At 43.1% G+C, this 15,871-nt stretch overlaps 1 protein-coding gene across 4 annotated transcripts in view; it reads left to right on the forward strand.

Annotated features, from left to right (window-relative positions):
- The first annotated feature begins 2,157 nt into the window (after positions 1-2,157).
- Positions 2,158-15,871, forward strand: part of Tnpo3 (transportin 3) — an 83,725-nt gene continuing 70,011 nt past the window's right edge. The window contains exons 1-2 of one of the 4 annotated variants that reach the window (XM_015998056.3): positions 2,252-2,712; positions 15,249-15,407. Coding sequence is in view for 2 of the 4 variants with exons in the window: in XM_006979397.4 (XP_006979459.1) it covers positions 2,593-2,712 (120 nt within the window). In the remaining 2 variants the exon portion in view is untranslated. Of the gene's footprint in view, positions 2,713-15,248; positions 15,408-15,871 lie in introns of all 4 variants that reach the window. The other 3 variants (XM_006979397.4, XM_076566584.1, XM_076566585.1) reach the window with 3 other exon arrangements.

Raw genomic sequence — 15,871 nt, forward strand, 5'->3', positions numbered from 1 at the left:
TTTTGCCTTTGCCTGGTATAATTCTTTTTAATCTTAGTTTCCTATGTCTATCAGTCTGGATAATTTAGGTTAATTTTTTTTTCTTTTTTGGTTTTTCGAGACAGGGTTTCTCTGTGTAGTTTTGGAGCCTGTCCTGGATCTCACACTGTAGACCAGGCTGGCCTCGAACTCAGAGAGATCTGGCTGGCTCTGCCTCCCGAGTGCTGGGATTAAAGGTAAGACAGGGTCTCATAAATTCCAGATTCGCCTCAGACTTACTAAGTATCCAAGAATGATCTTGAACTTCTGATCTTCTTGTCTCTAACTCTCTGGGGTTACAGGTGTGTACCATCACACTTTGTTTTATGTGGTGGGGGCCAAACCCAAAGCTTTGTTCATGTTAGAGAGTTCTCTACCAATTGAGCTACATCTCTAGCTCATGTTTCAATAACTGGTATCAAAGCTGGTAATTTTTTTATTATTTTTTTTTTATTTTTCGAGACAGGGTTTCTCTGTGTAGCCCTGGCTGTCCTGGAACTTGCTCTATATACCAGGCTGGTCTCAAACTCATAGAGATCCACCTGCTTCTACCCCACCCCCACCTCCACCCCCCAGTGCTGGGATCAAAGGCATGTGCACCACCTCCCGGCGAATTCTAGTCTTTTAAAATGATGGTTTAGCAGGGCAGTGGTGGTGCACACCTATTATCTTAGCAATCCGGAGTAGAGGCAGGTAGATCTCAGAGTTCAAGGCTAACCTGATCTACAGAGCTAGTTCCAGGACAGCCAGGACTACAGAGAGAAACCCTGTCTTGAAAAACAACAAACAAACCAAGTTTTCGGGCTGGAGAGTTGACACTTGCTGCTCTTGTAGAGGACCTATATTTAGTTCCCTGCACCTATATGGTACCTCATAACTGTAACTCCCCCAGTATCAGGCATGCACCACGGTGCACATACACACAAATGGAGGCACAACCCTCATAGACATAAAAATAAATCTTTGAAAGAGTCTCATAAAAAAGGATTTAGCCGGCAGTGGTGGTGCACGCCTTTAATCCCAGCACACGGGAGGCAGAGCCAGGTGGGTCTCTCTGAGTTCAAGGCCAGCCTAGTCTACAGAGTGAGATCCAGGACAGGCTCCAAAGCTACACAGAGAAAACCTGTCTTGGAGAGAGAGAGAGAGAGAGAGAGAGAGAGAGAGAGAGAGAGAGAAGGATTTTATCTTGGAAAGTTGTTAGTCTGTAACTATAATGCTTTACACACTGTCAGATAGTTATTTTTAGTGCAGCAGCAATGTTGGGAAACATGTGTGAATTGAGACTTGCTAAACTATTGATTTGCTTTTGTTTGTCTGTTTTTTTAAATTAAATTTATTTCCTGAGCCAGGGTTTTCTGCCTAGCCCTGGCCGTCTTGGAACTTGGTCTGTAGATCAGGCTGGCCTCGAACTCAAGAGATTCATTTGCCTGTCTGTGTTTGCCTCCTGAGTGCTGGGATCAAAGGTGTGCACTACCACCATTCTGCTGTTTGTTTAAAGACAGAGTTTCATGTAGCGGAGACTGGTCTTGAACTCTCCTTGATGGTTCTATCTTCCAAGAGCTGAGATTACAGGTCCCCTCTACACAATCCGACAAAGTATTGACTTTTGATATGAGAAGAAAGGTATATTACAAAAACAACATCCAGTGTGCGAATGGCTCTAGAGATACATGGCTAAGAACCTGAAACAGAACAAGAGGTTCCTTTTGAATGTTAAGATCTTAGTAGGAAAAAAAGAGGCTCATTCTGGAGTTATTCAGTGTGGCACATGCTTCAGGTGTGAAAACAGTAATTTGGTTAAGTGTACCTAGTGTGATTCTAATGGAAATCAGAGTAGGAACCATACCTTAAGTGACCTTTGGTTCAGCGATACACTACAGATGGTGGACCTTAAAGACAGTTGAAGTGATGTTCCTTAAATGCCCACAGGAGACAGAAAGGACTCACTGGAGAGGGGTGCAGAAGTAGGAGACGGGAGGACTTCAGATTCAGTGCCGAGGAGATAAGATTTGGTCAGGGACGTGACACAAACCGATCTGAAAGCTCAAGTTAAAACATCAGGGCCCTAGGTAAGTACCTCATAGCCCATTCCTTCAGTTCTCCTGGTCCGGCAGGGTCACTTCCGGGAGGAGGCGGGAAACAAGAGGAGGCGTGCCGGGAAGGAGGCAGTTTGTAGTGCACAAGACGGAAGTGTGAGAAAGTATCCGGGCGGCTGCTTCCGGTCCGGTAAGCTCTGCTCAGGTTCGCTGCGTGGTTTGTGTCATGCGGAGATAGGCCTCTGAGAGCAAGGCGGGAGGTGAGGAGCCAGGAGCCCGCGTCCGGACTCCAGAGTCTGGGTTCCAGCAGAACGAGGACAAAGAGGAGCCAGGAACCTGAAACGGCCTTTCCGCTGTTTCCGCGGGGGCAACTTCCACGAGGAACTCCCCTTTCCCTGGTAACGGCCAGAAAGGAGGAGATGGCGCCAGTCTGGGAGCGGCTGCGGCCGAGACAGTGAGGAAGCGTGAGAGGAGGGAGTAAGAGGGCCGCCTCGGGAGAAGTATCGGAGTCGTTGCTGTCAACGCCGCCGCCGCCACCATGGAAGGAGCCAAGCCAACCTTGCAGCTCGTGTACCAGGCAGTGCAGGCGCTTTACCACGACCCAGATCCCAGCGGAAAGGAGCGCGCCTCGTTTTGGCTTGGGGAGCTGCAGCGTTCGGTGAGGGGCGGGAAGGGGCCGGTTCTGCGCCGCGGGGCCGGGGCCGAGTGGGATCTAGGGTTGAGCCGAGAGCCGGAGCGGGGCGGTGGGCCTTGGGAGAGAGCCTCTTTCCGAAGGAGCTGCTGCTGTGGGGTGGGGCTGAGCAGCCACATCTGTGCCGCCTTTTAGAAACTAGTGGCGACTGATGACCACGAATTGGCCCTTCCGCTGTCCGGTCGAATCAGATTTGTAATTCTGCACCTCTCGCTGGCGGCATGGTTCTAGTCCCTCTCTAAGTTCCACCATCGCTTTTGCTTTCTTAGTGCTTCTCTGTTTTATCTTCCTTCAACCAAAGTCAGACCCAAATGCTTCCCCACCTTCCACGTAAGGATGCTTTTGATTCACTTTCCATGTCCAAGGGTTGCATCTGGCAATTCCTTCCCGGTGGTAGCCTTACTCACACCTCAGTGTTCCTTGCCAATTTTCACTCATGTTCTTCTCGAAATTTCTCAGGTGTCTTAGATTCATATTCGTATGAATTCCCCCCCCCCCTTACTTTGGAGTGCAAAAATGATATAAAGAAAAATTAATTATGGTTTCAGGAAATCTTTGGAGTTCTTTTGTTTTATATTGACTTCTTACCTATTTCCTCCACCTGTAGGTTTCTGTCTGTGAGATGGGTATCATAACTGGTTAAATTAGCCCATATAATTATGTGAATGGGTGGTGGAGTGTTTGTGTTATATCTATTATATTTCCTCATATTTACATTTTTTTAGATCATGTATTTAATTTTTTTTATTCACGTTTTGTATTTTCTCCTTTGATTTTCACCCTCCCTTGATTTTGCTATTTTATGTGTTTATTTTGGTTTTTCTCTGAGTAGCCCTAGCTGTCTGGAAACTCACTTTGTAGACCACGCTGACCTCGATTTCGGAGATCTACCTACCTCTGCCTCCAAGTGCTGGGATTAAAGACGTGGGCCACCACTGTCCAGCTTTCCTAGGTTTTATTTTTATGAGTTTGTAATAGCTGCTGATTTTGTTGTGTGTGGGTTTTAGTCTTATGAGCTGTGAAATTCTTTGAAACTGAGGAGTCTCGTACAGACTGACTTACTAAACACTAGCCTTTATTATTTTTGTGTGTGGTTCTGGGAGTCTATTTGAACCCACATCCTTAGCTCTCCCCTCCCATTATTTTTGCATTTCATACTCATAAGCATATTTTTGTATGCTCTCCCTTCTCTAACTTGTAACTGGTATTTAATAGTGCTCTTTCCTGTTAAATAAGCCCCTAGGATGCAAGTACATAATTTTTAAAACATTTGCCACTTCAACTTTTGATCATTGCATGTAAATGTGAGACCCAAGTCCTTGTTTACATAGTGAAAAGACAGAATAAGATTTTCCCATAGGTGGTGGCACACGATTTTAATCCCAGTACTCCGGAGGCAGAGGCGGGAGGGTCTCTTGAGTTCAAGAGACCAGGTCAGCCTGGTCTATAGAGAGTTCCAGGACAGCCAGGATTACACAGAGAAACCCTATAACCAAAAAAGGAAAAAAGATTAAATTGAGGCTCCCCATACAGGTAGGACTCATCTAGTTTTTAGTTCTGTAGTCATACAGTTTTCTAAAATATAAATAACCTACCAAAACTAGTCAGCTCTTCCCCAATAAATCTACTAACTGTGTTTTAAATCAGTACTGGAGTGCTTACCATGGACAAACTACTTCTGGATGTTGGTAATTGGAAACAAAACAAACCAATCTGTGACGATTAAATGTAATATCTTGCAAGAGCTATGAGAAGTTTAACATAGAGCTTGTGTTAGCATTCACTTAAGCTGTTCGCCTTTCTCTCCGCATTATTCTTTGTTGCATCTTTGCATAGTCATCAAGGATTCTCAACAGGAAGGGCACATTTGACAAAATTACCAGAGTTTTCTGTTTTCTCTCTCTCTCTCTCTCTCTCTCTCTCTCTCTCTCTCTCTCTCTCTCTCTCTCTCTCTGTGTGTGTGTGTGTGTGTGTGTTTAATCGTTTTCTTTAAATTAGAGGTACTGGGGATTGAACCGAGGGCCTTACACATTAGGCATGATATTCATCTCTGAGTTATATCCTCGGCCTTTTTACTTTTTATTTTGATATAAAGATTTGTTAAGTGCCCTGGGCTCTCCTTGAACTGTCTGTAGCCCAGTTGGCCTTGAACTTTGGATCTGCCTGCTTCAGCCTCTTAAGTAGCTGGGATTACAGGCCTTGCTTTCCTTTACCATGCCCTGGCAGAGTTTGTTATTAAGTACTATTTATAAAGTTGTAGGTCTAATGGTACCAGAAGAAATAGTATTACATATAGACTGTAAGAAACTTATTTTTAGGCTGGAAGGGATAAGAGAGATGAGTAGTTACTTGGTTTCTTTGAGAGGGACGATGAGTTTCTGGTGATAGAACTTGAGGTCCCTTGCAGTGAGGGTGCTGGAAGAATGAATTTTCTGACTCTGTTCTTCTGCGATTCCCTCTTGATCAAGCCAACCAGAAGCCAGGGAACGCTGAAATACAAGATAGCCTACTGATAGCCAGGCATAGTGATGCACACCTTTAATCCAGCACTCGGGAGGCAGAGGCAGGTGGCTCTCTGAGTTCGAGGTCCCCCCTGGTTTACATAATGAGTTCCAGGACAGCCAGAGCTATGTAGAGAGACCCCCCCCCTCCGTCTCAAGGGGGGCGGGGAGACAGCCGACTGGAGCAGATATGATAGTAGACAAAGCGTGAGAATTGTATGTGTGGGTGGATACACTGTGGAAGTCAGTTTTCTCCTTCTGACTTGTGGATTCTAGAGATCTACCTCGGGTTGTCAGGCTTGGCAGCACGTGTCCTCACAGCTTAAGCATCTCAGTTGCCCAACCTGAGCGTTTAAATGGACAGTTCACCTGACACTTGAGCCTCTTGGTGCCTTTATGTTCTTCAGCTCACGTAGCTGTACCCTGGATCTTGTCATCACCAAAAAGTCCCAACCCTAAATCACTTACTCACATGGTCTTCTCTGAGCACAATCCATTATTTACTGTTTTGCCTGGCTCAAGAATTTCAAGGAACCCCATGTTTTTATTATTTTGAAATCTTAAGTAATTTCAACTTTTATCAAAACTTAAAAGTTTAACATTTTTTTTTGTGCTTGGTGAGCAATATCTTTTTTTAAAACATTTGTTTTGTTTTCTATATATCTAAGTCATTTGTTCCCAAATGTCCGTAGTATAAAATGTCCACCTTATATGTTCGTATTGATCTGTTTCCCTTGTTGGCTGAAAAAAGCGTGTAGCCCTAAGATCTGTCAACCCCAAATAGCCCTCACCTCAAAGATAGTGAGTTTATTCTTGAGTCAAATATGAACGATCATGGTCCACAAACATGAGCTCAGGGTGTCCTGAAATGTGTTCTACTGTGGAAGTGGTTAGGTGAGATTGTATTAACTGGGACAGGGAAGTGGGGCTGCAGATGACGGCTCAGTGGTCAAGAGTGCTTACTGTTCTAGGGGGCAGTGCTCACCGCCCAGCACCTGTTTGGCAACTCACAGTGGCTGTGCTCAAGCTCCAGGGGATCTGATGTTCCCTTCTGTGTGCATACTTACACACACACACACACACACACACACACACACACACACACACACACACAGAGAGAGAGAGAGAGAGAGAGAGAGAGAGAGAGAGAGAGAGAGAGAGAGAGAGAGAGAGAAACAAGGAAAACCAAATCAAAGAATTTACAGAATACATTGGTGGGGCTTTGGGTGAACAGATCATAGGAAAGAAACAGGAAAACTGCTGTAGGTTTTTTTTTGTTTTGTAGGGGTTTTTGTAGTTTTGTTTTGAGACAAAGTCTTGCTGTATATCTTTGGCTGGCAGGGAACTTGCTAGGTACATCAGCTGGTCCTGAACTCATGGAGATCTGCCTGCCTTTGCCTTCCTGATGATGGAATTAAAGGCATGTGCCACCACAATTGGCTCTACAGTAGATTTTAGGTACTATTTGATGACGTTTTTAGCCTTTGGATTGGTAGAAGTTAGTGGTCTGCTAAGAATACACCTTAAAGGTCGGAGGGCAATGAATGCTAGTGAGGGAGCTAAAAATAGCCCAAGATAATTTGGCTCTGTATCTCAACATTGTAACTTTCTATGATGGGGCGTTCTAATCAACCATTCAAGCTTATAGAATCTTTGACACAGATAAGGGGCTTTTGTTTCTTTTCTTTCTGAGGACTTTCGTTTATTGAACCTCTCTTGGTTCTGTTGCCTAATTACTGTCCTGGGATTCCTCTTTAACACTGTCCTAGGGAATTTCCTACACCTTTTTTTTGTGTGTGTGTGTTCAGTCTGCTGATTCCTAGATTTCCTAACATTTTCTTGGATTAGTCCTTCATTTGATGGATAATTGAGAGGAGTACCTTTAATCCTCTTTTATTATCCTTCCATTTCTCTTACGTGTGCATGTTTATGTGTGAGAAGGTGCATGTGAGTGCATGCAGATGGAGGCCAGAGGACAACCTTGGGTGTATTTCAGGAACCAATGTCCATCTCCTTTGAAAGTCTCATTGGCATCAAACTCACCAACTGGAGCTAGACTGATTGGCTAGCTGACCCCTACCTACCTCCCTGTGCTGGAATTACAACTGGCGCCTGGCTTTTTATTTTTATTGTGGGTTCTAGGGTTCAAACTCAGAACCTTATTTTTTTAAAGGTAAGTACTTCCTTGACTGAGGAATTGTTTCTTAGCTTTTTTTTTTTTTCCTTTTTTAAAGGGGATGGGGACAGAGTTTCACTTTGTAGCTCAGGCTGTCTTTGAATTCTTGATCCTCCTGTCTCTGTCTCCTATTAGAATTATAATGTACTACTGTACTCTTGTCTTAACTTTTCCCTACCTGCTTGTAGGGAAAATAGGGAAGTGTGGGGCGGGGAGGATGGTAGTTGGGACAGGATCTTGCTACATAGTCCAGATTGGCCTAGGTCTTACTCTGTGACCTAGGCTAGTCTTGAACTTGAGTTTCTTGTGTCTCATCTTCAGGATGGACTGCTGCCCGTGACATTGCTTACTGTCTTCATGTTGCTCATTTTTTCTTGGGCTACTTATACTTTGAGCAGAGTCCTCTAGTTTTCTGACTGGGGATGTAAGCTAGGCTACCAGTGCCCCCACTGCTCAGTGGGGGAATGAGAGCAGGTGGTAGAACTCCGGGCTTTCATTTCATACTGTGTTTTCAGATGAGAGTCCTGTCCTTATGGGTCTTGCCAGAGTTAAATCACAGAGGAAACCTCTTTTAGGATGGGAGGATAATAGTCCAGTTGCTCAGAGTCAAGGAGAAAATCTAGGGGTCTGCCTGCTGCTTATACAGAGCAGGGTATCTACCTTTAGTTGTACCTGGTGTTTATAATTCTGAGCCTTAGGATTTATTTTTGACACTCCCCATCTGAGCTCATCCTGTCCCCAGGCAGAGTCCAGCTTTTTCAGGTCTGTTCATTAAGATAGTTTATATGTTAGACACCATAGTTAATCCTGGCAGAGGCTGGCTGATTTCTGTTTCAGTGAGTCCGAGGCCAGCCTGGTCTACAGTGTTGAGTTCCAGGACAGCCAGGGCTATACAGAGAAACCCTGTCTTGAAAAAACCCCTCCCCCAACAAAAAAAGAGTTTTTACAGTTTTGGTGTTATCTGTTTCCGGTTTCTTTGTCATGTGGAGTTTTGCCTTCTTTTTTTGGAGGGTGTCTCTTGTTAGCCCAGAATGGCCTTGAAACCTCTTCAACTCCTGCCTCTGCTGGACAAGTGCTGGGTGTGTTCTAGCAAGTCCAGCTAAAACAGGTGTTTCTGGAGAACTTTTTTCTTTCTTTCTTTCTTTTTTTTTTTCAGGACAGGGTTTCTCCATGTAGTTTTGGTGCCTGTCCCAGATGTAGCTCTGTAGATCAGGCTGCCCTCAAACTCACAGAGATCCGCCTGGCTCTACCTCCCAAGTGCTGGGATTAAAGGCATGTGCCACCGCCACCCAGCTTCTGAAGAACTTTTATTCATTATTCTATAGACCATTTTCACCAAAATTCTTGGAAGGCCTGAGCCATAGTTACATACTATGGTAAGCAGATATCATTGACAACTCTGAAGTGTTTTAAAAGAAACTAAGTGAATTTGAATCAGATCTTAAGGAATCCTTATGTGATAGCAGCATGTATGTTCTGAGTACTTAGTAGTCTCCTTTGGCCACCTCCAGTGTGTATACAGAATTAGTAGACACCTTAGAAAGCTCTGAGGAACAAAGACTGTCTTTTTCTAGGGCTAGTAGTTATGCCGCTTAGTTGTTTTAAGTTGGTTCTTTTACGGAAATGCTCTGTGGATTTGAAGTTAGTTTGGAAGTTATAGTTCAGGGCTCGGGTACGGCCCAGTTAGTAGAGTGCTTGTCTAGCATGCACGAAGCCATGGATGTGACCCACAGCTCTGCATAAACTACGAGTGTGGGCCATGCCTGTCCTGCTAACTACTTGGGGGTGGGGACAGGGAGACAGCTCAGACTGAGTTTGAGGCTGCTAGGCAAGAGACCCTATCTTAAAAATGCCAGAGACAGCAGGGCCATGGTGGCAGCTCACACCTTTTAGTCACTTGGGAGGTGGACGCAGGCAGATCTCTGAGTTCAAGAGAGTTCTGACAGCCAGGGCTACACAGAGAAATTCTGTCTCAAAATACCAAAACCAATAGATAAATGAATGAATGAATGAATGAATGAATGAATGAATGAATAAATAAATAAACAAAACCAGAGAAAAGTAGGTAGGTACTGTAGTTTATCTGGAAACTGAAAAGACATGGTGAAAAGCATATTAAAAAAAAACAAAAAACAAAAAACCAGAATTAAGATGAGATAAAGTCATGCTTTAATGAACTCAGCTGGTATTTTTGCATATGATTTGTCACATGTCAATGAAAATTTCCTTATAGCATGTCAGAAAGGCTATGGACCATGGCTGTCAGCTTCTGCTTGCTTTTCTAGTGCTTTTCCCTTCTGGAACTTTATTTAGGAGGCAAAATAGTAAGAAGCAAGTCTTTCTGCTCACATGGTGTAGCGCCTGTGCTTGTCACCTGCACAGTTACACACAGTCTTTTTCAGAATCTCTTGCTTTAGGTCACTGTGTTGCACCAATCCTAAATGGTCTTATAATAAAAACCCGGAGTCAGATATTGAGGTAAATGCTGAAAGATCAGAGGAACAAGCCACAGCCACTTCTCACCTCACTAACCCCTCAGCCTATCCTGTCTCCACAAATCCTCAGACTGAATGCCTCTGAGTTCTCAGCTCAAAAACTCTCTAGTTCCTGTCTCCTCACGCCTTACATGCCTTTCTCGGTCCAGCCATTTCACTTCCTATCGCAACATTCCTACTGCTAGGATTAATGGCGTGTGTGCTTCCCAAACACTGGGATTAAAGGTGTGTGCCTCCACTGCCTGGTTCTGTTTCTTTCCTAGACTGGATCAATCTCATGTATCCCAGTGTGGCCTTGAACTCACAGAGATCCAGACGGATCTCTGCCTCCTGAGTGCTAGGGTTAAAGGTGTGTGCCACCATTGCCTGACCTCTATGTTTAATCTAGTGACTGGCTCTGTCCTCTGCTCCTCAGGCAAGCTTTATTTCTTAGATTACAAATACATCACCACATCACTGGATGGTTCATTTTCCTTTGCTAGCCCACTGTGTTTCCTCCAAGATTCTTCTCATCATACTGAGCAGGTACCAGATCAGAGACAGGTGGTCTAGATTCATGGCCCAGTGTCACCACTTAGTAAATATGTGACTCTCTGAATACTTAGGCTTCTTCTGCCTTGATTTCCTTTGTAGAGTTATGGATGACCCCAAAGCAGCTGCCCCTGAAAGTCTTCACCCAGCATGGATGATGGCTCCACAGCCACACAAAGGGAGTTCCTTGATTCCTCTGCTTAGTTTCAATACCTAGACTTTTGGTTTGTTCTAGCAGTTGTAGTTACTAATTTAGTTTATCTTTTGCTTATTTATTTTTGTGGTTATGTTTATATCTTCTAGTTAAGTGACCTTTAAAACAAAGCTTGATTTTGAAAGGAAGACTTTTTAGAAAATAAAAAATGTTTCTATATAATTTCTGAGGGTCAGTTAGCTTAATGAATATAGGAACGAATATTATATGCTCATTGGTGGAAACTGAGTATGTAAGTAAACAAAGAGGAAAGGCTAAGATTTCATTAATGTACTTACACCATTCCATAAGGAAGCCTTTAGCCAGGCATGGCTATTTAATTAAAGTGAAATGAAAGTTTAAATGAATCCATTCCATTAATTGGACAGGGTAGACTGTGAATTTGTGATGGTGTTTTTGTGGGTATGGTTGTCTATTTACTGGTGCTATTCATTCTTACCTGGATTCATTTATTTCTGGCTCACCTGGTCTTGGACCACTTGATAGTTTGATACATAAAATCATCAGGGCACTGCTACAATTTCTAATTACAATATAGATTTTTCAAGACTTTTCCAAGTATTTATTCAGCTTTTATTGTATTAGTGTTTATGGGGAAAATGAAAAGTATATTTTATGGGTTTAAAAATATTACCCTGTATGGGTACTCAAAAAATAGGTTTGCACACATCTGGGAGTCTGCTTTTGCCTTCAATGAGATTGAGAGGTAGAACTCAGCTGGTCAGGCTTATGAAGCAAGTGCTTTTACCCACTGAACCATCTTGCTGGCCAGCTTTTGTGGATTTTTAAATATTTATTTATGCCAAATGAGGTAGTGAATGCCTTTAATCCAGAAGGCAGAGGCAGACAGAGCTCTATGAATGTGAGATTAACCTGATCTACACAGAGTTCCAGGACAGCAAAGGCTACATAGAGAGACCTTGACTCGAAAATATATATTTTATTTTTATTATTTGTGTGTGTTTCTGTGGATGAGTTGTGCATGTGAGTGCAGGTGCCTACAGATGCTGGAAGATGGAGTTCGATTCCTGAGGCTGAGTGACAGCTGACTGTGAGCACCAGATACGGTTGCTGGGAGCTGAACCTGGTCTTCCATAAGAGCAGGATTCGATCTTAACCACTGAGCCATCCCTGGCTCCAGCTCCTTTCTTTGGAGACAGAATCTCTCACTATGTAGATCTGGTTGATCTGGAAGTTGCTATGTAGACTAGGTTGACCCAAATTTACAGAGATCCTTCTGTCTTTGCCTACCAAGTGCTGAGATTAAAGACATGTGCCACTGTGCCCAGCTGTTGTGGATATTTTTTATTTTGAGAAAAAATTCGAAACAAAATTTACCATTTTAGTCATTTTTGTTGTTCTGCTTTGAGACAAAAATCCTACTGTGGAGCAAAGACTGACTTTGAGTTCACGCTCTTCCTCAGCCCCACCTTTGCCAGATTTACAAGCTTCTGGCTAGCTTTAAAAAAAAATTGTATGTTTGTATGTGGGCACCTGCACAGGCCAGAAAGGGTATCGGCTCCCTGGAGCTGGAATTATATGCAGTTGTGAGCTGCTGCCTAGTGTGGTGCTAGGAATCCAACTTGGTCCTTTGAAGAGCAGCGAGCACTCCTAACTGCTGAGCTGTCTCTGTAGCCCACCGTTTAGCCATTTTTAAGTGTATAGTTCAGTGACATTAAGTACACTGACATTGTGTAACTGTTACTACCATAAATCTCTAGACTTTTCCCTACAAAAACTAAGATATACTCATTAAAATACAACCAGCCCCTGTCCCCCTTTCCTACAGCATTCTGTTGTCTTTGAAACCAATTGCTCTCTGGAACCAACAATTCTGTGGTGTTGCCAGCTTTTCTCACCTAGCATAGTGTTCTCAGAGCTTAAACATGACACCCCTGCTTGCATTTCTTTGGGGAAATATGTTCAGAAGTAGTTGCTAAGTCACATGGGTGATATACCAGTAGGCCAACTTACTCTTTTTCTTTGGTCATTTTTTTCTGGATGATTCGTCCTTTTTCTTCAGATGTCTCATTTGTCCAGTGATCTTCAGATTCCTTAGTTGGATGCCTTCATTCTTCTGGAAAGATAATAACAAAACCCTGCCCAATGCTTCAGATACCTGTCTTAGATTTTTAGAATTTTAGGTTCTATTGAGCTTAATAACAAAGTATAGGAAGTTTCAGTGCATCACTACTCAGACTCTCTTGCAGTATTCCACAGCTTGCAGCACAGTGCTGGATAGTCACCAGTGCTGAATGGTTGTCCAGATGAAACCACAGAGAGAACAACTTCCTTTCTCTTTATTAGAAATGCACATTTCTGTTAAAAGGGGCAGTTTTGTAGTGGCAGAATCTCTTTTAGAAAGTACTCATTTTTCTTTCCTGGTATACTTTTCAAAAGACAATATTAGGAAATAAGTTTTTCTTTTTCTTTTGGTTAGATTTTCTGGTGGCAGAATTTATATTCTGTTTGTTTTTGCTTCTTTTTCTTCCCTGATCTTACAGCACAGTTCTTCGTTCTCAGTGTGTGCATTGTGCCCTGTACTTTCTGTCTCACCAATAGTGTAACGACGTTTAACAGTCATCCCCAAATAAGAGAATATGTGAGTGAACTTGAACACACACAGTTTTTGAAAATTCAGAGCCTTATTTATGTATTTATTTTGAGACAAAAATCTCACTATGTAACTTCTTCTGGCCTGGACCTGGCTATGTTAGACAAGGCTGGCCTTGAACTCATAGAGATCTGCCTGCCTCTGCCTCCTGAGTGATGGAAGTAAAGGCCCTACTAGTCAGGGCCCAGATCCCTCCCCCCCCCAACAGGGTTTCTCTGTGTAGCTTTTGGAGCCTGTCCTGAAACTCATTCTGTAGACCAGGCTGGCCTGGAACTCACAGAGAGAGATTCGCTTGCCTCTGCCTCCCGAGAGCTGGGATTAAAGGCATGTGCCACCACTGCCCAGGGCCCAGATCTTTTTAAACACAGTGATTTCATAAATAGTACTCTAATATCGCGTCTCACATTTTTAGGGCATTTTTATCTATTTATTTTTGGTTTTTCAAGACTGAATTTCTACGTGTAGTTCTGGCTGTCCTGGAACTCACTCTGTAGACCAGGATGGGCTTGAACTCATAGAAATCTGCCTGTCTCTGCCTACCAAGTGCTGGGATTAAAGGTGTGCCATCACTGCCTGGCCTCACATTATTTTTTATGAGTTTAAAATATTTGATTCTCAATTTTGTTATTATGGTTAATACACATAATAAACTTTTATCAGTTGAGCAGAAGGTGTATCTCAGTTGTGGAGTGCTTGCCTAGCATGCACAAAGAAGCCCTGGGTTCAAATCCCAGCAATGCATAAAACCAGGTTTAGTGGTGCATGTCTGTAGTAACAGCACTGGGTAGCTGGAGGCAGGAAATTTTAGAAGGAGTTCAAAGTCATCCTTGGCTTTGTGAGTTCTAGATACTGGGGGCTACAATGGAATTCTGTCTCAAAAACAAACCAAAAAAACCCTTCCTGCTAATAATGAGATGTGCCTGTTGCCAAGCCTGATGACCTGAGTTCAGTCCCTGAAACCTAACCTAAAGGAAGGAGAAACTAATTCCCACAAGTTGACCTCTCTGGTCTCTACTCATGTGTCATGGCACACATGCATGTAAACACATACAAATACAATAAATAAAAATGTGATAAAAATTTTAAAATTTCATCTATTGAATTGTTATAAATTTACTTAGATTGGCAGGAATGAAAGTAAATAGGTTTTCTATATTTTGGCTTTGAGGAAGCCCTCCTTACCTGGACTATGCTTTAACAAATGGTTTCTTCTACCTTGACATTCTCTGAAAAGCAGCAAGTTCTTAACTGTTGAGCCTTCTTCTAGCCCCAGCTCTGTTGAACTTAATAACTATAGGAAGTTGAGATTAGACTATCTGCCCTATATTCCCTAGCAACTCTCATTTAATAAATCTATCATCCATTGATTGGCTTTCCTTTAAAATGCAGCAACCAGACACTTTTATGTTACTTTTCATGTCTCATTGAATATCTTATTTCCAGAAACTCATTTTCTGTTCATCAAAGCTCTTGGATTCTCTGAAGGATTTCAAGTAATTCTGTTTAAGTTGTTTTTGTGCAGGATTAATTAGCAGCCCTGATTTGAGTCTAAATCTTGGCAGCTAATGACTCCTTTGGCTCCTGTTTGGGTGTGTGCTTGCATTGTTGAGGCCTGCTGAGTGATTGTGGTTGACTTGGCAGTTTTAGAGCTGTTGGTATACCAGTGAGTCCTGAAATAACAGTGCATCTTAGTTAAAGAAGACAAGAGGCAGGTACTCTGCAGATCTGTTGTGCTGCAGTATAGTGAAGGACTTGGGGCATGCTCGTGAAAGGATTGCTGGGCTGTAGCCTGCCCCCATATTCATCACAGAGACATGGAAATATCCTTGGAAAGAAAAGACTGATGGGAAGGTCTGTGCTGCTGCTGCTGCTGCTGCTGCTGCTGCTGCTGCTGCTGCTGCTGCTGCTGCTGCTGCTTTGTGAAGAGGGAGACTGAATTAGACCTTAAATGGAACATATTCTCTTGTTGCAGTCTCTTTGAAATGTGCTGCTAGTGGGAGCTGCAGCTTCCTCCTGCTGACTCTGAGCCCCAGGCTTCGGATGAGATGGCCCTTTGAGAATGTGGAGCTTAGTCCAAGCCTGGATTTCAGTGGGTAGCACCTGGCATCTGTGCCTAGAAAGTCCTTGAAGTGTAAGTGCTTTATTCTCTCCTTGTAAAGATCCTCCTTATCCTCCTTACTCTTTCTTTCTGCAGTTAGCAGGAGGGATGGTGAGCAGTGTACTCTAGCATCCATGGGGTCAGAATTCGGTTGGCTTAGCGAAAACAGTAACTTGTTACTGTTTTAAAGCAACAGGTCCTAACCCCTCCCAGCTCCTAGAATGAAGAACAAAAAATGAGATGATAAATTATTGCCTCTTAACATTTAGTATTGGCAGGATTATTATGAATAGAAGATTTTTTAGGGGGAGAAGGGTTAGATGCTGGGTTTGAGCCACCGTGTGTTTGCTGGGAATTGAACTCAGGACCTCTAGAAAAATAGCCAATTCTCTTAACCTTTGAGCCACCTTTCCAGCCCCAGATGCTGGGTTTGAACTCAGGACCTTACATACACATGCTAGACAAATGCATTACAACTGAGCTATATCCCCAACATT

Source organism: Peromyscus maniculatus, chromosome 3 (assembly GCF_049852395.1).
Source record: "Peromyscus maniculatus bairdii isolate BWxNUB_F1_BW_parent chromosome 3, HU_Pman_BW_mat_3.1, whole genome shotgun sequence".
In the NCBI taxonomy this organism is placed as follows: domain Eukaryota; kingdom Metazoa; phylum Chordata; class Mammalia; order Rodentia; family Cricetidae; genus Peromyscus; species Peromyscus maniculatus.